We start from the raw sequence: 23,342 nt of genomic DNA on the forward strand, positions 1-23,342 counted from the left end.
TCAGCTGAGCACCCCCTGGCCCACTGGCTGCTGGATCTGAGCAGGGACCGGGCTCAGAGCCTACAGTCCCAGAGAGCACCTGGCTGCCCCGGTTCCCTCCTGAGACCCAGCAAGGATGGCAGCAGGCTGCAGTCAGTGCTGAATTTGGGTCTGGAGTGGCCGGGTGGGAGGTGGACGGGATCCACTGCCGTGGCTGGTGACGATGCCTGTACCGATGCAGGGCTGGGGGACATGGAGGGTGAGGATTGGAGGAACTGGAGGCTCAGGGTGGGGGCTAGGCCAGGGTATGGGCTGAGGGGAAGTGACCCAAGGTGGCCATCAGAGCGGGTGGTGACATCCTCAGGCCCGTGGCAGGGCAGGGCAGGGCGTGGAGGCTGCTGTGGAGGAACGTGGGGGTGGGAGAGGCGGGCCGGGGCCAGGAGGGCACCTCAAGGGTTAGGGGGGGGGGGTGGGGGGGGGGGGGGGGGGGGCGGGGGACGGGAGGCCCCGGAAGGGGTGGGGGGGGGGGGGGGGGAAGAGGGGAGGGGTGGGGGGGGTTCTAGCCAGGGGGGCTTAATCTCATCGGTGAAATAGGAGTCCTGGGGAGTGGGCGGGGAGGTGGGAGCTGGAGACAGCTGCGGGAGGGGGCCGGGCCTGACAGCCTGAGGCCGCCAGGAACCCCTGCCTACCGGACCGATGAGTGTCTGTGGGCTGAGACTCGGAGCTGGTTCTTCCACCCACCCCTTTTCACTTGGCCTCATCTGCCTTTACTGAGACAATTTCTGTCACCCGGAGGGGCTGGCATGTGTCTGTGGGGGTGTCGTCTGGGCCCTTCCTGCTCTGTTAACTGCCTGAGTGACTGGGCAGGGCCTGGGCCACTGATGCCCCCTCACTAGGGTCCCCACTAAGCTGTTGTCTGCTCTGAGGTAATGCCAATGGGGTTGGGGGTGCAGTGGGGAGGGAGGAGACCCTGGCCATCCCTGGACCCCTCAGCTTTCCCTACCAGCCCAGCTCAGGGAACAGAGGGACAATGCGGGGGGTATGGGTCCAGGACACATGTGGCTCCTGTGTGGACGTCCTGGGAGACAGGAGGGGCATGCGCAGTATGGAGGCACCGGCTGCCCTGTCCTGCTAAGTGGGTGCTTGGCACCAGCTGTGCTGGGTGGACAGACAGACGGATGTGAGCTTTCGCCGGTGCCCTAAAGCCAGTCCAGCTCCTCCATCCAGCGTGTTTGCCAGGACCGAGTGACCCAGCGGCCACCCCATCCTGGGCAGGGGTGTGGACGGGCGCTGGGCTGTCTCGGGCTTTGCCAGGAACTCCCAGGCCCTGGGGTTGGTCTGAGTGTCCAAGGTACTCACTGCAGTGGAGGTCCCAGCCTGGAGAAGCCAATGCAGTCCCCTGACAGAGCTGGCCTGGAACAGGTGGGGCAGGAGCACCTGGGCCATCCCTGGATCCTCTGGGCTGGCTTGGCTCTCCTGCGGACCCCATGACCAGGGCCCCTCCCTGCAGTGCCCATCCGCACCCCCATGTGGCTCCCATGTTGACAGAGCCCTTGGCCACCTGTCCCCTCCCTCCCAGCCATGTGCCCTGTCCCCACCACCAGATAAGCCAGCCTGCTCCGCTTGCACCTGCTGGGCCCTGCACTCTGCTGATTATATCTGTTCCTTGGGGCTGTCAGGGTGGTACTCGCCCCAGGGCATTTGCTGTTGTGTCATTGTTCCCTCTGGGTCAGGCTCAGGGTCACCAGGGCTTTGGGGGCCAGGGAAGGTAACCCCCAAAGAGACCAGCCGGTCACATGTGTAGAGCAGCAGGGAGCAACAAGGCGCAACCAAGACGTGCATGGTCTCAGATGTCACCGAGGGGGTGGCACATGAATCCCGCTAAGCCAGCCCTCGTGAGCTGGAGGCTGGGCAGATGCACGGCAGCCCTGGGCTCAAGGAACAGGCTGGGCTTGGGGGTCTCTGGACACAAGGCCGTCAGCCCTGCACTGGTGGGACTAGTTCACTAGCCTCCCAACTTCAGAACCCTTCAACTTGGTGTTCAGGAGAGTCCCTCATGTGGCTTCAATGTCACTAACCCCCCTCCCATCCGTCTCTGCACATTCAAGACATGATGAGTCTTAGTCACTCCCACACTTAGAGTGAATTTTTGTAATTAAGTTCTTTCCTAAAGTTGGCTACAACCAACCAGAGTCTTAATTCAGGACAGAGTATGCTTCAGGTTAGGGAGATAAAATAGGTTGATACCCTGCAAACATCTGCAGGGCTATGCAGGGTCAGAAGAAGCAGCCCAGGTCTAAGGGAAGAAATTTTGGGAAGGAAGTCACTGTTCCTAAATGAAAAAGAGCTATGCAACATCAGAGCTGCCTGGAAGGTAAGCAAACACAGTGCCCCCGGGAGAGTGAGGCGACCCTTCTCCCCTGAGGGTGGTGGGACACGGGGCTGCAGGGACGGAATTTAAAGGGCTTTTTTTCTGACTCCAGAATTGGGGATCCGGCTTTGCTTCCTGGGGATGGAGGTGCCTTCAGACACTCAGTGTCTCTGCCCCGGCCTCAATGCTGCAGACTTTGGAGCTTGCTTGCCTCCTCCACAACCCTCCTTGCTAGCCCAAGATCAGGGGAGTGTGGGGTGACTCTGTTCTGGATCAAGGACCAGGGCAGAGGTCTGAGGCTGCAGTGGTAAAAGACATATCCCAGTTTGACTCCCCGGAGCCTTGTAGGTGTTGTGAGAAGTGATAAAATGATTGTAGAGCCCCTAGCGTGGTGTCAGCAAATTACACGTGCCATGTATACCTGTACACACATATATGCACACCTCTACATCATATCCTGGATGCAGCGAGGGTCATTGTGCAGGTGCTGAGGACACTGTCCTGGGGTCTGGACACCAGCCTCTAGGTACAGGATGTCACCCCCTTCATTCTACATGTAACACCTTTTTAATTTGGCCCCAACTGTCCCCTGCTCTGATCTTAAGACTGGAAGTCTCCAAATTGGTGCCCAGGCCCTTTCAGACCTCCTGACAGCCCCCACCCCAACCCCAATCAACAGTTGGCCTATGGCCTGGACCTAGCCCCAGAGCCTCCCCCCATGGTTTATAAGAACAGCCAGCATCAAGCATCTTGGATTTCAGATAGGGGGACCCCCCCACCTGGTGGCAGCTGACACCTGAGCCCACCCTACCCAGTGGCAAGGGGCAGGGGTGAGTGACCCAGCTGGAGAGAGCTGCTATGGGAAGAGTCAGAAAATCCTAGTGTCACTCACCCTGATGCCAGAGGGGAGACTGAGGCACAGAACAGGGCAAGGCTGTGGGCATCTATGCAGGGCCGGAATGAGCCAGGGTCCTGCCACATCCCTACCCCTGGTGCCCTGCCCACCCCTGCTGTCCACCCGCCCGCCCAGGCAGAAAATGGCCATTTCCTCCAGCCCCCGCCCCAGGGAACGACATGGAGCTGGCAAAACAAACAGGCCATTCCTCCTGTGGCCGCTGGCTGGTGATGGATGACCAGAGGGGCTGGCTGTGCTGACGGACGACCGCCCATCATGTGTGGGCCGGGGGTGGGGCCCATCCAGGCCTCGGCCCAGGCACGGACACAGACTCCTCATCCCACTCTGAGACACTCCCATAGCGGGGACCCATGGGGACTGAGGCCCAGCACATCAATCCCTGGAGCCTCCAGCTCCCACTGGTGCCATGAGGTGTCCAGGTCCCCACTGCAGGTGGGGATGTGCCAGGATGGCAGCATCTGTGAGGATAGGGTCTGCCAGGCACCTCCTCGGCTCCTGCCAGTTGCCAAGGGCAAGAGCCCCCTCCTCACACCTCTGCAGTCTGAGCTGACTGGGCTTCAGTCCCCTGAAACATGGGACTGGGGACCTCCATGACCCAGGCCCCCCAGCAGGGCCCACGCAGGCTGGGCTGGGTCTGGGCTTCTTCCCTGAGGTGTGTCTGCAGGACTGATGGGGTACCAGGTCTTGGGGCCTGGTCCTGGCTGTGGAGAAAAGACTTGTGAGGGCTGGGTCTCTGAGCTCCGGTGGGGTTGGGTGGGCACACTGGAGGGCCAGGGCAGAACGGAAGTTGGTCAGAGGCTGAGGACTGGGGGGTCTGAGAGGACCCGGCCCACATAGCAGTGGCCTTAGAAGGCCCCAGGGTCCTCTGTCCTGGTCAGCTTTTCTGTCTGTCTGGCCGGGCCCGGGATTGTCACCTCACTGGAGAGATGGGCAAGCCGAGGCTAGCGGGAGGTCTGACTGAAGGGAACACACGCCCAGGCTGAGGTGGCCCCTGCTGCATGCCTTGAGCTCTGCTACACCTGCCCAGTGGCCCCCACAGCTGCCCATACCTCCAGACCGGGCTGATTCAGAGCCTTCCGGTCCTGATGCTGGCCACCTGCGGGGGTTGAAGGACACCCAGCTCCCCAACCTGAGGCCTGCTGCAGCACGGGCCACCCAGCGGCTGGCTGGCCGAAGAGGAAGGGGCAGCTGTGGCCAGGCCTCTGACCCTCCGGCTCGTCTGGCCAAGAGGAAGCTTCTGAGACCCCCGCTTCCTGGACCTCTGAGTGGGCTGAGGCCCCACTTCCGCCCAGAGCCCCCAGCCCTGCTGTCAGCCTCTCCAATCCCAGTGCTGAAGCCCCACACAACCCCCCAGCTGCGTGTTTCCTGCTGCAGGGGGTGGTGGTCAAGGGGGCAGTGACCAGGACACTCACCCAGATCTGGGGTCGGCAGGAAGCCCCATTGAATAGGGTGGGTGAGGACTGAGCCAAGTGGCCTCCCCTGGGGATGGGGCTGCCCACGAAGCCGGGTGATGACCTCGGCTAGGAGGGCCCATCGGATCCAGGCTAGCCCGCTGGTCGAAGGCCAGCCCTGCAGGGCTATAGCCAAAAGGGTGCTTCGATGCAGCCATTCAGCTTCCGGGGGTGGGCTGGGGATGGCTCAGGCCCGCAGGCCTCATGGAGATGGGCGGTGGGGCAGCAGGTGGTGCCCAAGTGGAACCTATCTGAAGGAGGCTCTGTGGCGCTGGGGAAGGCTGGGCATGGGGGCAGGGCGAGTTGTGCCTCCCTCTGACCAGGGTTGTGGGGCAAGAGAAGTGGGGCCCCAGGGGGAGGTTCTCAGGTCCTGGGGTCCAGGAGGTTCCAACTGTGCCTCCCAGGCTGGGTGAGGCCGAGAGAGACACCTCTGCCTCTCCATGCTGTAGGGACAGGAAGTCTGGGGTCTAGCCCAGGCTGGCAGACTGGGGGCAGAACCAAGGCCCATGCAGGGCAGGAAGTGGCCCTAGACTCCAGTGGGGGTGGGGTGGCCTCCCAGGAGCCATTTCCTCCCTGGAAACATCCTGCCTGGGCAGCAGGAGGGAAGAGGGCTCCAGCCCTGGCTGAGCAGGAAGGGCCTGGGGCTCAGCATCCCCTCGGGCAGGGCTCTGGGAGCTCCCAGGAGGGAATGACCTCATGGCACGTCTGAGCCTCCGGAGCTGAAAAGCTGGGCTGGGCCTCCCGCCAGCCCCTCACCCAACCTGTCCCTTTGTGCTGGCCTCCCTAGCGTTTCTGGTGCCATCAACCCCATCGTCCAGAGGCCGGGAACTCAAAGCCGGGACCAGCCTGTTTCCCACATGAAGCATGGCCAAAGCCCGTGCCTCCCAGCCAGCACATGGCCAATGGATGAGAGGACAAGGCCTGGAGGGAGGGGCCCTGCAGGCAGTGAGCAACCCACGGAGTCAGCCCAGCTGCCCCTGCTTGGGCCTGGAGGGGGTCAGAGGCCCAGCTCCCACCCCTGTGGCCTAAATATAACCTGAGCAGGCGCCTGGCCGGGAATAGAGACCTCTGTCAGTTCCCAGCAGGTGCTAGTGGGAAGAAGGTCAGCATGATTGGCAGGGGTGCTGGTGAGCGAGCAGCCAGACTTGGGTCATGTGAGTGTCCGGTGGCACGGTCTGAGGGTGGGGCAGTGTGTCCTCACAGGACAGCTGGGTGCCCGGCCCGCCCTGCTCGAGGCAGCCCTGGCCCCTGCCCTTGTCTGTGCCCACGACTGAATGTGCTGCCAGGCCCCGGGAAGGGGGGCCAGTCCACCACTGGCAGCGTGACTGAGCCCTTATGCATGGGTCCAACGCTAACCGATGTCCCTCTGTCCCTTGTCCCAGCAGGGCTCTTCCGTCGCCTCTACCCTCAGGCCCCATCTTGCTCTGCATGCTGGTCCTTGCCCCACCCCTCCCGCAAAAAAAAAAAAAAAAAAACTCACAAAACTCTCTTCAACTAGCCCAACTGATGGCGCTTAATCCAGTGTCCTCTGGAGTCCCCTCTGGCCCTCAACTCCTGTCCCTGCCTCTAGCTCCCTAACTGACCGTCAGGTGGGGCCCCCTTGAGCCTCACATCACTGGGCCCAGGGCTGCGAGACCAGCAGGTGGCTGGCCCAGGTGGAGTCCCTGCCCCCTCCCATCCTCGGCTGCCCTCCCCAGCCTCTCAGGTGGCATCCTGGGCCCCAGGTCCCCTGGCCTGTTTGGGCGCCCAATGTCACATCTCTCTGGCGGCCACCCTTGTTCATGGTTCTGACCAGCTGGCCATGCTGCCGTCACCCTAAAGCACAGCCTTCTCTCCTTGTCCTTTCTGCCGAGAGGAAATGTCATGCTAAGAATCTGCAAATACACTGGAAAATACCAGGCAGACCCGGGAGAGATGGACCCTTCCCAGGCTTCAGTGGTGGGCCCGTGCAAGGGTCCTGGGGCAGGAACAGCGACTGTTGGGGAGGAGAGGCCTGTGTGAGGCACTGCCGGTTGCAGTGCTTGGCCTGACCCTTAGAGAGGGAATGGGGAGGGCTGGAGGAGGGGAGGATGAAGGGTGATGAGGTTGAGGCACCCAGCCGCCCCTGGACCCCACTGTGGTGTGTGCTGATTGAATAAGCAGGTGTTTGTCCAGACGCTATGACATGCCCACGACTGTGCCCACTGTGAAACACGTCACCATCTCAGGGGACGGAATTCCAGAGCCTTAGGCTCCAGAAGGGAGTCTTGGGTCCAGGGACTCTGGACAGAACCTTGGGGAACCTGTCCTACCCGGCCAGCCTGCCGTGGCTTCTGGCACCACTTGCACACCCCTAGTGATGACAAGCCCACTCCCCAGAGGCAGCCTGTGGCATCCGGGCAGCTGGCATGGCAGTGCTCACTTTGCAGGCTGCTGGATGGAAATCCCCCTCCACTGAGGGATGCACAGGGCCAACGTGGGGTGCCTGGTGGGACAGGCCTTGAACTCAGGGTTGGATGAGCCTATCACTCCTGGCCTGACCCTCAGGGCCCTGCCGGGGCAGAACCCCAGCTCCAAGGCCCTGCCCACACTGGTCCACTAGACATATGAGTCTGCAGCGTGGGCTTGTTTGCGCTCTGTCTAGTTTTTCTGGTTTGGAGCCTGGGCGCCCAAGCTGAGCCTGGGGGCTGGGGATGGGCAGAGAGGGGTTGTGGGTAGGGGCTGGGCCTAGTGTGAGGTCATCCCTGGGCCTGGCCTCACTGCCACCTCCTGCCCTTGCCTGCCCTTGCTTGTGGAAAAGTGGGTGAGCTCCATCCTGGAGTGCTGGGGGACATCGCACGGGCTTCCATGGGCTTCAAGGAGGGCGCCTGGTTTTGAGCCTGTCTACCTCCAGCCTCTGGCCGGGTCACAGGCCTGGGAGGGGCCCTACAGGAGATTCTGTGGTCAGAGGGTCTGGGGGCAAGGATGGGACAGGTGTCTGGTAATCTGTAGCCTTAGTTCTTGGCCGTTGACCTTCCTCAGAGAGGCCTAGGAAGTGGGCTCTGTGTGCCTGGGGTGCTGCCTGAGGCTGGGAGAGGGCAGGGACTCCACTCAGGCCACCCCAGGGCTGTGGGCTCAAAAGGACCTCACCTGACAGGTGGGGAGCCAGAGCCTGGGACAGGGGTTGAGGGTCAGTGTGCACTGGAGAGGACAGACAGCAAGTGGTGGCCAGCACTCAGGCCCCAGGCACAGGGAGCCTCCACCTGCACGGCGGCGTCCTGCCCCCATGCAAATCCTGGCTCCTCCACTTGGTCTGGTGAGGCCCCAACCTCACTCTGCCTCTGGAGGGGACAGACTGGGGTGTTGCAGCCTTCCTCCCCACTCTGGCCCCCCATGTTCCACTGACCACCTCTTCTCTCCACTTAATCCTAACTAAGTGCCTGGATACCCTCCCCTCTCCTTGCCTCCAAATCTGCCATCTGTCATTTCCCAAGACACATGTGGGGAAACTGAGGCCTAAAGGATGAAAGAAAATGCTGAGAGAAAGCAATGGGGGCTTGGGTGGAGCTGTGGGCAGGGGTGTCATGGGGCCTTGGAAGCAGCAGTAGGCCCCCTGGGAGCACTGGTTCCTCAGGCAACCTGGCTTCAGCCCCCGCTGGGCACATTTCCCCAGGCGTCACAGCCTGGCAGGAGTCTACCCACAGCAGCAGCCTGGCTTCCGGGCCTGGTGAGAGGCTAGGCCAAGGGTCTGTGGATGGCATCTGGGCCCTTAAAGTGGGAAGTGGGGCTGCAGAGGCCCAGGGTGGGCACCACCCCTAGCTCTCCTACCAGCTGCCCTTCCTCTGGGCAGCTCAGGACACCCGGGCTCAACACCTGCCCAACATTTACCATCTCCATTTCAGAGCTGGGGAAACTGAGTCGGCGTGACATCATGTGTCTGTCCTCACAGCATGAATCCAAAACTGTCCAGAGAGGTGAGTGGCAGGGCCAGGCCTAGGACTGCCTGAGGCGGAGGCTGGTGGGTTTCCCGGGGTCAATGGACAAGGAATTCCCCCGTCAGGGGAGGGCTGCTGAGTGCCTGAGCTGGAGTTAGGAAATGGGGAGCACTCCTGGGCTCACGATTTAGGCAGGTTTCCAGTGGGTTTCAAGGGTGCACCGGAGTCCACCAGGGCAGTAGGACCAGTGAGGAGCAGACCAAAGTCAGGTGGTGACACCCTCCAAGGCCCCATGGGACAGCCAGGGCTCCAGGTGAGCGGACAGGGCCTGGAGGCGGGACATGGCCAAGCTGGACTCATACTCAGGTCTGCCCGAACCCGAACAGCTGGCCAGAGCTCCATCCCTCCTCCAGACTGAGGCAGGAGGGCCTCAGGGGGTGGTGAGGAAGAGTCCATACCGCCAGGCCAGCTGTAGGCTCTCTGGAAGCACTATTCCCACCCTGGCCCTTGGTTTCCCCATCTGTAAAATGGCAGAGATGGTCCAGAGGAGGCTTGTCAGCTAGTGGGTGGGAGCTCAGCCCAGGCACACCAGCTGAGTGCAGCAGACCAGGGCCTTGGTGCCAAGTGTTTGGAAGGCTGGTCTGGTTAGTAGGGTCCTTAGGATGGCCAGTCCTGGGAGAGCCTGGAGAACATCTCTCCTCTACACCCCCACATTCCCAGCCGGGCCCGGCTGGCCCTGCCTCTGAAACATTTGTTAGAGATAAGGCCTTCATTATTAGGCCTTAATTCCTCACTGCCCAACAGAGCCCCTACCTCCCTACTCTGCTGTCCCCGACCTAGTCACCCCTCCACTTGTGATGCTCCAGCCCTCAAGGGCCCCCAGGAAGTTCCCAGAAGGAGGATGGCACCACTGAGTCCCAGTGTGGGGCCTGGAGCCTGGAGCCCCTGAGCCCAGGCCAGCTACACTCAGCTGAGGCTCCGTGGTCCAGGCGATGGGAAGTCCTTTCTATATAGAGAGAAAGAAACCCTATCATGGCCGGGTGCCGTGGCTCACGCCTGTAATCCCAGCACTCTGGGAAGCTGAGGAGGGAGGATCACCTGAGGCCAGGAGTTTGAGACCAACCTGGGCAACATCGCAAGATCCCGTCTACAGAATATAAAAAATAAATTAGCCAGGCATGGTGGTGTGTGTCTGTGGTCCCGGTTACTCAGGAGGCTGAGGTAGGAGGATCCCTTGAGCCCAGTGGTTCAAGGCTGCAGTGAGCTGTGATTGTGCCACTGCTCTCCAGCCTGGGTGACAGAGCGAGATCCTATCTGTTGCGGGTCCAAGCGCAGGAAGCCTGCAGCACCCCAGGCAGACATCGCCAATGGGTCCCAGATCTCCTGTCCTCCCAGACAGGAAGCTTCAGGTGTCAGCTCTGAGCTCCAGGAGGCTCCTGCCAGTGGCTCAAAAGCCTGGACACACCCACCCTGCTAGTGGTGGGAAAGGGAGTATCCCTGGGCTCTGGGTCAGGCAAAGCCAGCCCTAGAGGGGTTCAGGGCTCCCAGTGGGCCTCCTCTGGTGCTGGCAGCTAAGAGAGGGACCAGCAGAGGGGAGAGCCAACACCGGGGCCCCCACCCTCAGGTTTCGGGAACCTCAAGGTGCCCAAGGGGTTCCAGCCTTGCCCCCGCCTCCTGTCACCAGAAACTGCAGTCCAGGGAGGGGCAGGATTGGTTCAGGGGAGGGGTCCTCTCCTCCCTGCTGGCCCTGCCCCCACAAGGCCCGGGCGGGCGCCGAGGCCCAGCTTGGGCTCCAGAAACATTTGCTTTAAGTCTTAAAATATCAGGTTCCCGCATCACGGGGCTTCCCTCGGGGCCCGCTGGGCAGGCGGGAGGGATTTTAGGAGTAAGAAGAATCCCGCTCTGGCCCCCACCGCGCCAGCAGCTCTGCCAGTCCTCGGCCTCAGCTGAAGTGAGCCAAATGTTTGTGGGGTGGCTGGCTGGGCACCCACTCTCCTGCTTCGGAGGAGCCCCCAGTTGGCCTGGCCTCTTCAGGGTCCCTTCGCCCTGCTCAGAACATTGGACAGGTGGAGGCCAGGCCCCAGTGGTCTTGGTTCTCACCCAGAGCTCAGACTTGCTGCCATAGGACCACGGATACTGTTAGCCAAGGACGGTTCAGATGCGGAAACTGAGGCATTGGGAAGGAGGCCTCCTTGAGGAGTGAGCCTTTTGCTCCTGGGGGTGGAAGTGTGCACCCCCACTCTGGTGTCCGGCCTTGTGCCAGATGAGGGGCATCAGGAGTCTATAAAGAAAATGACACCAGCTGGGTGCCGGGCCCAATATTTGGGGAGGAGTCCTGGGGCAGGACACTTGCATGGGGTCTTGAAGGTTAAATACGAGTTTTAGGATGGCCCTGGTGCAAAGGCTCCCTCGATAGGAGGAGCAGCCACAGCAGAGGCCTGGAGGGCGTGGACTGGGGCCAGGCTCTCGGTGTGTAAGGGAGGCCCTGGTCCGCCAACACAGGGCCAGGGAGGAGGTGGGCTTGGGTGTTGGGTGAGGGGATTGGGCCTCAGGGTGACTCCAATGCTCAGAGCAGGCTTTGGGACCTGCTGCACATGGGGTTTGGGGAGACAGGAGAGCACTCCCTGCTTGCAGGCTCTGCCACTCAGCTCGAAGGCGGATCTCTCCTACTCTGCTGCCCAGGGACCACTGACTGGAGGAAGATATGGCCCCACGCCCCCTCACTCCCTCCCAGGCAGACCACCGGCCTCGGCCCCAGGGACAGGCCCCGATGCAGAGTGGGAATTGGAGCCGGGCAGCAACAGCTGGGCCCACTGGTGCATCCCCCGCTAGGGGCCCCTGCCTCCGTTCCCAGGCCCCCGAACCAGCCCGTTCCCAGACTGCACCCCACCCCCGAAAACACACTGCCTGGGATGTGGGCAGAGGAGGGTTCCAGGGGACCACTGGCTGGGAGGTCTCACCTGTCCCCTGGCTACCGGGACGCAGGACCAACCACCCACAGGACCTCAAGAGGCCCCACATCTGTCCCTCGTGCTTGTGTTCATGGGCACTTTCCCTGCAGGAATACACACTCCAGAGTGGGGTCGCGGGAAATGGCAGCGCTTGTGCCCCTGTCCAGCGGGGACCATGTCAGGGGGCGGGACCCCAGCAATTCTCGGAGCAGTTTCGCACGGATCTGTCTGTGTGGAATCATGTCGTTTGGGGGCTGCTGAACCTTCTCGGCAGCATGCGTGGGCTCTCTGCTTGCTTCCTTGGGAGCAGGTGCCCGCGCCCTGCTGGCAGACAGTTGGGGGTGCTAACTTCTTTCTGTGGCCAGCAAGGCTGTGCTGAAGCCAAGAGTGCCTGTGTGGCCACCTGGTGCCCTCTGGAGAGACCTGGGTGGGTCTCTCCCTACCCACGTCCACCTCAGGATTCTGGGATGTCTGACCATCTGGCTGCCTGTCTGTGCCCAGGGCCCCCCACACCCTGTGCTGGGGTGAATCTCCCATTTTACATGTGGGGAAACCAAGGCCATGGCTGACCCCTGAGGAGTGGCGGGGCATCTTGTGGCTCAATAGCCGTGGCTGCAAGTGACACGGAGACATGGGGGAGGGGCACAGATGGATGCCTAAGACCCACACTGTCTGGGCCGTTCCCTTTCGTGTCAAGGGCTGTAGAAGGTAGGGCTGGGATGGCTCCCTCAACCCCAAAGAACCAGGCGCCGTGTCCCAAGGATCTGAGGTCGCTGGAGCCCCCGAAACCCGAGCCAGCGGCTGGCCCTGGGAATGGGCGTCTGACCCCTCTGCGGCCTCCGGGATCCCAGAGAAAATCCTCGAGGCCGAGTTAATACCACGACCAATTTTTATTTCAACAAAGTTAATTCTCAACAATGTGATACTAAGGGAGAGGGATTTTCCTGCTTTTGGGGAGGGAGTGGGGGTCCTGACATGGTGCCGCCCCTCCCCTCCCCCTACAGCTGTCCTCGCCACAGGGCAGGAGTGGGCCTGGAGGGTGCAGTGGGGAACGGAGCAGTGTCTCTCCTAGAGGCGACCTCAGACCCCCATGGAGGGCTGCCTCTTCCATCCAGCCCAAATGCCCTCCCTCTACACAAGCCCCTTCCCAACCCCTGAGATGGGCCAAGGGACCTCGAAGCATCCTCACCTCTCCTTATCTCCTCTCTGAGGGCCAGGTCTGACTCCTGTCTGTGACCTGGGCACGTAGGGGTTGATTGGGAAGTTGTGCTAAGGAATGCATGAGCCCCAGTCCCTAGTGGACCCCTGACCACTCCCTGTGGTAGCCAGCCAGGCTTCAAACTGGGCAGGAGAAGGAGCCCAGTGGCACAGAGCAACCTTCCAGGCACCTCAGCCCACCTGGGGAGCCCCAAGGGAGCAGAAGCGGAGACTGGAGGAGGAGGGGCACTGAGGTTTGACCTCAATGACCTCCCAGCTGAGCCCATGGCTGGACCCGGAAGCCACTCCTCCTGCTTGGATAATCGATGGTCGGGAGGGTCCCAAGCCTGTCAGAAATTCTTGCTGACAATGACCACATGGGCTGTCTCACAGGGCTAGGCCCTGCCCCGGCCACTGGGCCACATCTCTCGGTCCTGGCCCACTCCATCACCTTAGCCTCGGCCCCTCTGGCCTCAGGTGGGCACTCACTATTCCCTACTGGACAGAGGGGATGCAGGTTCCAGGCAAAGCATGCCCCCTCCCTGCTGGGCCTGTGCCCTCCCACCACCCTGCAAACCCCAGCACTGCCCAGGGCCTGCCACCCCGAGTGCTGCAGGCGTGGCTCCTATGGGCATAGCCAGGGGATCCCATGATGGGGGGACAGACGGGTGGAGGGGAGAGGCGTTTCCAGCAAAGGGACCAGAGTGTGCAAAGGTTGAGGGTGCCTCACTCGGAGGGCACTGCCAGAGGGCAGGGGTGAGGCCCAAGGGCACCGCCGACAGGCCAAAGTCAAACCAGATGGGCTGAGGGCCCTGGGGGGCAGGCGGGCCATTCGTCACCGTTATCTGCCTCGCCGCCGAAATCACAAACACATTTTTAAGTGAAGGACTGACTGCCACTGGCCTGCGGGCCCTGATGCCGCCCAGCTGTGGCCATATCGGGGCGGGGGTGGTGCGGGAGGGAGTGGTGCCTGCTGCCTCAGGACCCACCCCCCAGGCTGTGTACTGGGGCTGCCTGGGGGGAACGGAGAGGCTCCAGGTGGGGGATGTACTTTCCGAATGGGCCAGTGGCTCAGTGGTCATTCCACAGGATGGGGCTGGGGGCAGAGACCCAGGCAAAGACAGAAATAGGGGCAGTGATAGAGAGAGACAGAGATGGGTGCAGTGGGCCCGGTCCTTGTCATCAAAGACCCTCCCAGTGTGTGCAGCACCAAGCCATCCAAGCTGCAATGCACAGTCCAGTCTCATTGTGGCTGTGTCTGGCCTGTGGGATGTGGACAGGGCCATGGGAGACTCCAGGTGACCCGTGGCTCCCCGTCTCTTGGGGTGCAGGTGAGGGTGGGGCCGGCACTCCATGTGGCCATTGCTCTGTGAGCATAATGTAGGTCCTGCCTGGCACCCGGCAGCCTCCTCGACCCGGCACCCTGGACCCCTGGGCAGGTCCTCAGGGGTGGGGGGCGCCAGGAGAAATGGCCTGTGACGGGGTGGGCGTCCAGGGCGGGAAAGCAAACAGTGTCAGCGGCTAATGAGCGGGAACCGGGCCTGGGGCTGAGGGCCGGGGAGGGGCATGGCCATCGCTCATCCTGACAGCGGGCGGTGAAGGGGGGCCAGGGCCGAGATGGGAGGGAGCTTGAGAGCCGACAGAGGGTCCCCTGGAGACCCGACCCTGCACACAGACAGACCGACGGACAGAGGGGAGGCAGCCAGGTCCCAGCCCCCAGCTGTGGTCCTGATGGGACCAGCTTGCCAACTTGCTCCATCAGCTCCCTGTTGAGCCTTCAGCCCGAGGCCCCACCTCCAGACTTTGTAGGACAAAGAAGGCTCAACGGGGAGGGGTGTGCCTAGGACCCCCCCCTTATTGCATACAGGAATCCAGGATCTTGAGGCTTTGTTATCCTACCCATGTGGCCCGGGACCTCTGCTCTCCCTGGGCCTCAGTTTCCCCATCTTTACAAGGCGGAGGAGGGCAGGTGAGCTCTGGGGGGCTCTCTGCTCTGATGTGACAGCATCTCCACTCCTCCTCCCTGTGTGCAGACCCAGCTGCCCTCGAGGCCCCCACCCTTTCCTCCCCAAATCTCAATGCTCCCAGCAGGCCCAGTGGCAGTGGGTGGCTGAATCAGCACCTGAGGGGAGCCACCCGCACACCTGCTGTCCCTGGGGCATCCAGGTTGTTCCCTCCTTCACAGGTGGGAAGATGAGGAGCAGACTGGAAGGGGGCATGGAGGCTGGGACATTAGGCTGGGCTCTGGGCCTCCATGCCTCTGGCAGGTGGGCAGCCACTGTGCCCCCAGCCCTCACGCAGGCAGAGTGGCCTCACCTCTCATTGCCCCAAGCACCCTGAAATTGCAGAGTTTCTGAGCAAGATGAGACCTTGGGAGCACTTCTGAGCCCTCCTGGCCCAGCCCCTGCCCCCATGGCCCCACAACAGCCCAGTGGAGCGGACTGGAGGTTTATGCCTGAGAGGTATCCCAGCCCCTGTCCTGCCTCAGCCAGGAAGGGGTGCAGCCATAAATTCACACCACCAGCCGCCCGCGGGATAAATGTGTCATCGACTGCGCGATTTATGAGCACACCCCTGGCCCTAAAGGCAGAGAAAATAAGCCTCTGTGTACACATGGTGCAGCGGGCAGGGCCAAGCTGCTACGAGGGGCACACGGCGGGGAGGCGGGGCAAGAGGCGTGAGGACGCACTCATGGGGGCATGGGACACAGACAGGGAGGTGGGACTGCACATCTCTGGCACATCCACACACACACAGTGATGGGACTGGCACACTTAGAAGGTGGCCGGGCATGCCTGGGACCACTCTGCAGGCTTGCCACCCAGAAGCTGAGTGGTTAGCATTGAGGGTGACCCACTGTGGGGCTATGTTTCCCAGAGAAGGAGACCCTCTGATGCTTACTGTGCATGTACCCACGTGAGCAGGCTCTCGCCCATCCCAGAAGGCCCAGGAGGACACTGGCAGGGAGGGGCCCTAGGGCTACTGCATAGGGAGTCAGAGGCAGAGCTGGTACCACGTGACATAGGGGAGTGCATCGGGAGATGGGGCACACAGGAACAAGGACTGGGGCTGGGGATGCCTTGGCTCTGCTTGGGGTCCCACCTGCTCCGAGTCTTGACTGGCCTTGTCCCAGAGGCCAGGGGACCCAGGTGGTCTCTGAGCACATCCAGACACCAGCGCAAAGGGAGCAAGGCCATGCATCCCCAAACCCTCACAGGCCTGCCGTCACACCTGTGCACTGCGGGCTTGTGGCTCCACTGGTGTCAACAAAACTCCAGCCCCAGTTACCTGCTAGGGCCAATTCCAGGTACAGCAGCCCACACCTGAAAGAACATGGGGAGGACTGCAGGAGGATTCTGGGAGCACTCAGGGAGGATGTGGAGAGGATCCAGGAAGGACTGGGAGGACTCCAGGAGACAACCTGGGGAGGATTCCGGGAGCATTTGGGAAGATTCACAGAGGGCTCTGGGAGGAACTAGGGAGGATCCAGGGGGACTTATAACAGCAGTATTGAATCTAGCCAGGACTTGGGAGGTCTGTGGAGTCTTCCAGTTGGCCTTGGCAGGAAACACCCTTCTGCTGGTGATCTGAGCATGCTCTCCGTGCTCCAGCTGGTCCTCCTGCTGGCCTTGCCGCAACAGACTCTAGGGTGTGACCCTCTGGGACAACTCCTGTTAGCAGTGACTCCTTGGCCCACAGAGAATGGGCTGACTGATATCCCAGTGACATCCATGGCAGCACATGGCATCTGGCACCCCTAGGGAGAAAAGGCCAGATCACTCAGATCACTGACCCCTAGACTACAGACCCTGAGCAGGCACCTGTGAGAGACCTGCTGACCTGGGACCCCCAGAGCAGGGACCCAGAGCAGGACTCTCCAGGCTCAGAACCCCAGACCAGGGACTTATAGACGCGTTCCATAGACCAGAGATTCCCATACCAGAGAGTCCCATGCCAAGGACCCCAGGACAGGGGGTGCCCAAGTGAGGCATTTAGTGCCAAGAGAGGCCCTGGGCTCCCACAAACAGGTCCGTCCCCACTTTTGCCACAAAGAAAGTCAGTGTCTCCCACGCCCCTCAGCATGGACGCCTGGGCATGCTGGGACAGGCGGCTCTCAGGGGCTCCTGCCCTCCCCAGCCCTGCTCAGACAGCAGCCCCTTCCTTGGCGTTTACAAGCATCTTTAAATAAACAAAGCATAGAGAAAAGCAACCCCCCAAATACAAATCACATCAAAATAGATTTTGAAGCAGACACCGGGGCAGAGCTCGGCCCTGGATCTGCCCATAGGCACCTCCTTGAAGCCCCAGCCTAGCCTGGCATCCCCTGAGTGGCAGGTACAGCTGCCACATGGTGCAGGGCAGAAGCCTTGATCTGCACTGCCGGCTGACACTGCCCTGGGACCCTCACCCCGGCTCACTGGGCCCCCAGCCCTAGACCGAGGCTTTCCTCCCAGGAGTGGGGGCCCTGATTCTGTCAACGTGGCCCAGCCAAGAGGAGTGGCTGTCATGGGGACCTGTTGGTGCCCACCTGGGGTCTGTACCCCCACATCCCAGGGGTCCATCAGGCAAAGTTCAAAGGCTTCCCTTCCAGGTCCTCCCATCTCTGAGGGTTCCTGTACCCCACCAGGAGAGCAGTGATCTTGTGGGGCTGGCCCCAAGGTCCTGTGTGGCTGGGACAGACAGTGGAGAGAGTCGCACCTGGGCGGCCTGGGGAGGGCAGCGCAGACTGGCCCCTGTGGTTGAATGAGCTCTTGTCTCCCCAGCCTGTTTCGAATCTGTTAGGCCTGGAGTCCCTCAATATGTCAGACATGCTTAAACACACCTAGGTGAGCCCCAAAGGACAGCATACTAGGGGGAATCCCAGTGCGGGGAGGAGGGAGCTGGCCCTCTCAGGAGGGATGGAAGAAGAGTGAGGTGCCTCTGCCAGGTGGGGGTCTGGGGCCAAGGGATCTGCACCCCCAGCCCTTGACCCCAGCAGCCGGCAAGCTCCAGACAGGACTACATGCTGGTCTGAATGATTGAGCATGAATGGATGATGGGAGATGGGCCCCCTGCACACCCCAGCACCCTTCTCCCCTCATGCTCTTCTCCCTGCGACATTCTGGAAAAGCCAGACCCTCCTACAGGCTGAGCTGGGCACACCTCCAGCCATTGCATGCCTTGAACCATCCCCTGAGACGTCACTAGTGCTAGAGGGTTTCCTCTGAGGATGAAGGTGACAGTCCAGGTGACCAGGCCCAGACCAGCCCAAGGACAGTCAGTGCCTGTCTCAGGTACAGAACTCTAACATCTCCGAAGGTCTTTCTAGACAAGGAGCAGCAGCAGCCCCCACTCCCAACCCCACGGCTCCTTGAGACAAGCTGGGGTGATGTCACGGTGGACCTTTGTGCTTCCTGGTGTACAATGCCCTTATGCCCGCCACGGGAACCCTGGGAGCCGTCTGTAGGATGGACCTTGAAGAGGGGTTGCTGAGGCTGGCCCAGCTAGAACTAGGGTGCCAAGCATACCCCACAGCTCCAGGGAGCACTCCCCCAGGCCCTCTCAAGCCTCTCCTACTGGGTACTGACTTTGCACCTGCCCTGTGTGTATGTATGTGGGGTGCACTCACCTGCACGGAACCCACCTGGCCCATCTCTCACCACCTTTTGTCCAGCTGGCCCTCAGCACCCTGGGGGGTGGTGGTGACAGGAAGACAGGATGGAAGGAGGCATTTCCCGTGGGCAGAAAAGAGCCCTGGGAAGGCTTCACTGGGTAGGACATGCTGACCCCTAGTTCCTGAGGGGCCAGAAACAGGGGGTCTCCTGATGAGGACACAGAGTCACTCCCTGCAGACATTTCCTGTCTGGGGAGAGAAAGTGAGGATGTGAGTGTGTACATCCAGTGTAGACAGTGCTCAGTCAGTTCAACTGTGCTGGGGGTGGGGGCCACTGGTGTTCCCCTCAGGGCTGTTTTTATTTTTATTTTGAGACAGAGTTTAGCTCTGTCACCCAGGCTGGCATGCAGTGGCGTGATCTGAGGTCACTGCAACCTGTGCCTCCTGGGCTCAAGCCATTCTCCCCCTGCAGCCTCCAGAGGAACTCGGATTACAGGTGCCCACCACCACCACGCCCGACTAATTTTTGTATTTTTAGTAGAGACAGGGTTTCACCATGATGGCCAGTCTGGTCTTGAACTCCTGGCCTCAAGTGATATGCCTGCCTTGGCCTCAGGGCTGTTTAAAGACGGACCGACACAGCCAAGGACAGGCCTAGTCCCCAGGACCAGTGGCCCTGAAGCCCCCTCAGCCTGTGGGGTAGTGCTTCAAGAACCCCTGCTGATTTATGGCCCTCCCGGAGGGGGACGGAGTTATGGCTGCAAAGGTCTCCCTCCCTCCTCCGCCTCTCCGTTGGGGGTCAGCCGGGGTGGGGGTACGGTGGCTCTCAGCTGGTTTCCAGATGGGCTTTGTGGAAGGGGCGCCCAGAGCAGGGAGGCCAGACACCCCAGCAAGGGTCCTGGCCCGTGTCAGCGGGGCCACCTCAGTGCCACTGTCTCTGTCTCTCCTCTAGACCTGGCTCCCGTCTCTGTCTCAGTCCCTGTCTCTGTCACATGCAGCCCCCCTTTCCCACCCGTTGGCGGGGTGGGTGGGGGTGGGACCTGGTGATTTATCACCTTCAGCCTGTCTTCCATCGGAAACACAGGGGGTGGGCGCAGACGCTGCCTTGAGCTATGGGCCCCCAGGGCCCTGCCACCCACCCCAATGTTGTTGCTCCGTCTGGGCAAGGGATGCAGTCCCCCGCAACGTGGCCAGGGCTTCGGCTCCCCAGACATTCCCAGGACCTCTTCCACTGGGCCCCATTAAGGCCTGGGCTAGTGGGGGTCGGCCCAGCTCTGAAGCTGAGGCTAGTGCCACTCCAGGCTGGAGAGGGCCCACGAAGGACCCCACAGGCAACTCTCCCCAGGCTGGGCCAGAGGTGACAGAGCCTCTTTTCCTGCATCACCGATGGCCCATGGACCCGGCATCCCTGGCAGGAGCCGTGGAGCCCAGGCCTTCAGGTCGCCCGCCCCTCCCCCTCGGCGGTGTGTACAGCCAGGGCCCAATAAGTGTTTACGGAGCAAACACCGGCGGGGGGGGACAGCGCACTTGGGTTGACCCCCACCCCACGCCCGGCGGAAGAAGTCCCTTATCTTCTCGGTTGACAGGCTGCCAATGCGCCAGAGCAGGGGCGGGGGCTGCGCTCATCCCGCCCCGTCTGTCAGCCGCCACGCGGCGACCCCCTCCCTTATGAGGGGCGGTCTGCCCGTCCCACTCGGTGCCGCTCGCCGCCAGCCTGGGCAACCCAGCGCCCCCGCTCCAGGCCTCCGTTTCTCCGCGGACCCCAGCTGTCTGCACCCACAGCTCCCACCTCTTTCCGCGCTCACCGCTTACTCAGCCAGCGTTTCCTGCAGACCGCGAGCGCCCTCTGGTGCCTGGCTAGGCTTGCTCGCCTGAGAGGACGACGCGACTAGGCCCTCGCCCTGGGAGCTTCCCGGCGGGATCTGTGAAATGGGCGGGTGCATCCTGAGCTGTGAGCCTCCCGGTCCAGCCCTCACTGACCACCACTGGCCATCACAGACCCCGCTGGCACGGCCTTTGTCTTGGCCTGTGTGGGACAAGACAGATGGCCATCTTGCAGGGCCTCGCTCACTCACTAGCTGGCTGTGTACAGGCCGAAGATGTGGCTTGAACCCCAGGTGGACCTTAGGGACACAGGCCTGGACACTGTCCTGCACTATGTGTCAGGCCAGGGCAGGCCTAGAAAGCTCTGTGAGGATAGGCTTGAGAGGGGCCTCTAAGATTGAGGAGTAGCCACAGCAGGAAGGGTGTGCTCGCGGAGGGACTGGCGCGGGCAAAGGCATGGAGGGCCTGGCCCACGGGGGAGGTACACCAGGGCTGGGCCTTGACCTGAGGCTGAGATCACGGGAGCCCAGGGAGGTGGGGCAGGCAATGGTGGTGAGAGGGCCCTTAGGCTGCAGGGCAAGCAGCCCTGAATCAGCTGGCCTGGGAGCTGGAGGTGTGGGGTCCAGGCAGGGCTTGGAGAGGGGACCCCTAACCTGTTCCTGCCTAGAAGGAAAAATCTGAGGTCACAGAGGGCCCAGCTCATCAGTGGGGAGGGGGCCCTGGGGCAGGTGTGTTGTCTGTGAAATGAAGGACAATGCTGGGGTCAAGGTGGTGCCCAGGTCTGAAGGGAGCACATGCATTTCCCCTGTCCCCACAGGGCCATTCAGGGGTACTGAGCTGGGACTATCTACTTCCCCACACTCCTTGGAGGCGGAGGCCCCAGGATCAGTGTGTGTGGAGGGTCAGCTCAGAGTCAGGTGTGGGGACTGGGGGCTCCCAGGCAGCCAAGAAAGGTCAGCCAGCAAGGGCAGCCCTGTGCCTTCTGTGCTCTGTACCTTGGCACAAACCAGTCTAGACCACGGACAGCCGGCAAGAGGAGGGGTTGTGGAGACACCATAGGGTTCTGCTGCCCCACCGACCAGCAGGCAGGAAGTTCTTCCTTAAGTCTAACCACACAGTGATTCCAGCCGCTTTCCCCAACAGGAGGCCCTCTGCCTCTGCAGCTCCTGCTTCAGGGACCGCTGCCACCCCCTGAGCGAGACATTGGCCCAGGAGACCTCAAGCCTTGCAGGCAGTGGGCTGCCCACTCCCCGAATCTCCTGCGGGGGCCTTTTCCCACAGATCAGGAGAGTGTCCTTCTTCTGGCTGGGGGCCACCTAGGACCCCAGGTCACTTTCTTCTGGGCCGTGTATTTGCACCCCAAAGACGTCAGTGAGGCAGAGAGGGGATCCAAGGGGCCTGCCTCAGCTCTGCTTCCAGTGCAGTCACAAAAAATGCTCTGGGGCCCAGCAGAGAGCCCCCTTCTGGGATCTGGTTTCTTGCAGAAAGTGGGGAGCACACCCCCGCCCCATGCCCTGCTTGGACTGAGTTTAGAGTGTTGCACACGCACGGTGTTATGACGATGGTTACCTCTGACCTCCACTAGGAGCTCTGGAGATGCCAGGCCACTGCTGGGGAGGGCAAGCCGGGCAGTTCATTTGTGTAAAGGGGGCCACTGTCCTTGATGTGGTGATAAGGCCGGACAGACAACCACAGTCGGCTGCAGCCCACAATGGGCCGGATGCCCTGCACCTGCTCACAAAGGCAGGGGTGGCTCCTGCCTCACGTCTGACCGGCAGCCTCAAGATAGCATCAGCCCTGCAGGAGGGCCATCCGTCTTGTCCCACAAAGGCCAGGACAAAGGCCATGTCAGTGGCAGCCTCCTCGACCCGGTCAGCGGTGGTGATGGCCACAGGGGGCTGAGGGCCTTCCTGGGCCAGGTGGCCGGGACCTGAGGCTCCTCATGTGGGGCCTCTCTAGGATGCATGGAGAACAGTCTCCATTGTTCATAGGGCCAGCCAGGTGGGGGCCACACGGATGGTGGCAGAGGGACCCTGTCCCTGGCACCCCAGGCCAGCCCTAGTAGTGAGGAAGGCGTTAGTCACACCCTAAGTTGGGCACCTGTGCTGACCTGGTTGCTCAGCTCCAGAATCCGGGCAGGGCAGTGGGAGGCCAGAGACTGGAGGACTCTGAGAAGCCCCTTGCTGGTCTGGGCAGTCGGAGAGGACTTCCTGAGGGAAGTGGTGGCCCAGTGGGGGACTCGCCAGAGGCACAGGAGATGAGCAACGAGCAGTGGCGTGGAGGGTACCATGTGCCAGGCAGAAGGAACAGTGTGCAGAGGCCTGGCAGGGATGCAGGCCCCGTGTGGCGCAGCCTGGGAGCCTGGGGAAGGCAGCAGTTGCGGGTAGGGACAGGAACAGCTCTCGGCTGGCAGCAGCAGGCTGCCAGCCCTGAGCCGTGGCAGAAGGGGTCTGGGGCTCGGGCCGCTGCTGTAGGATGGGGAGGGATGGCAGGAGGAGGGTTTGGGGGTGTTGGTGGAGCCTGTGGCAGGGGCAGGCTCACTCCAGGACACAATGATTCCAGAGACCCTGCAACCCCTGAGGTCCACTCATCCTGTGGGGCCCTCCATGAACCCCCACCGCACATGGCTCCCTCACATAGACAGTCTTCTCACTCCAATGGTCCAAGGAGTCCCAGATGGAGCAACAGACCCGAACCAACCCTGGTCACCTGCCCCAACCCTCCCCTAGTGAACTGAACACTGCCAACACCACAGTCCCTGCATCAGGAAACCCAACCCTTGAAATGCTCTCGGTGTCCTCATGGCTGGCACTGTCCACAAGAACCAGCCCCTGAACATGCTCAGATGACAAGGCACACCTCTGGGACTGTCCTCACTGCCTACAGCATCCTCACCACCCCCAAAGCATCCTCACCGCCCCCACGGGGTCCTCACCGTCTCCACAGCGCCCTCACTGTTCACAGCGCCCTCACCGTCCCCACAGCGCCCTCACTGTTCACAGCGCCCTCACCGCCCCCACAGCGTCCTCACCGTCCCCACAGCGTCCTCACTGTTCACAGCGCCCTCACCGCCCCCACAGCGTCCTCACTGTTCACAGCGCCCTCACCGCCCCCACAGCGCCCTCACCGCCCCCACAGCGCCCTCACTGTTCACAGCGCCCTCACCG

At 61.9% G+C, this 23,342-nt stretch overlaps 1 protein-coding gene across 1 annotated transcript; it reads right to left on the reverse strand.

The window, feature by feature from the left end:
* Window positions 1-23,335, reverse strand: LOC108518362 (uncharacterized). The gene is made up of 6 exons (XM_017856637.1): window positions 22,286-23,335; window positions 20,164-20,273; window positions 18,382-18,600; window positions 17,287-17,420; window positions 213-427; window positions 1-36 (listed from the first exon to the last, which is right to left on the reverse strand). The coding sequence occupies exons 1-6, from the start codon at window positions 22,463-22,465 to the stop codon at window positions 1-3; spliced, it is 894 nt and encodes a 297-aa protein (XP_017712126.1). The 5' UTR covers window positions 22,466-23,335.
* Window positions 23,336-23,342: the final 7 nt, after the last annotated feature.

This window comes from Rhinopithecus bieti, unplaced genomic scaffold, assembly GCF_001698545.2.
Source record: "Rhinopithecus bieti isolate Rb0 unplaced genomic scaffold, ASM169854v2 scaffold_44745, whole genome shotgun sequence".
Lineage (NCBI taxonomy): Eukaryota > Metazoa > Chordata > Mammalia > Primates > Cercopithecidae > Rhinopithecus > Rhinopithecus bieti.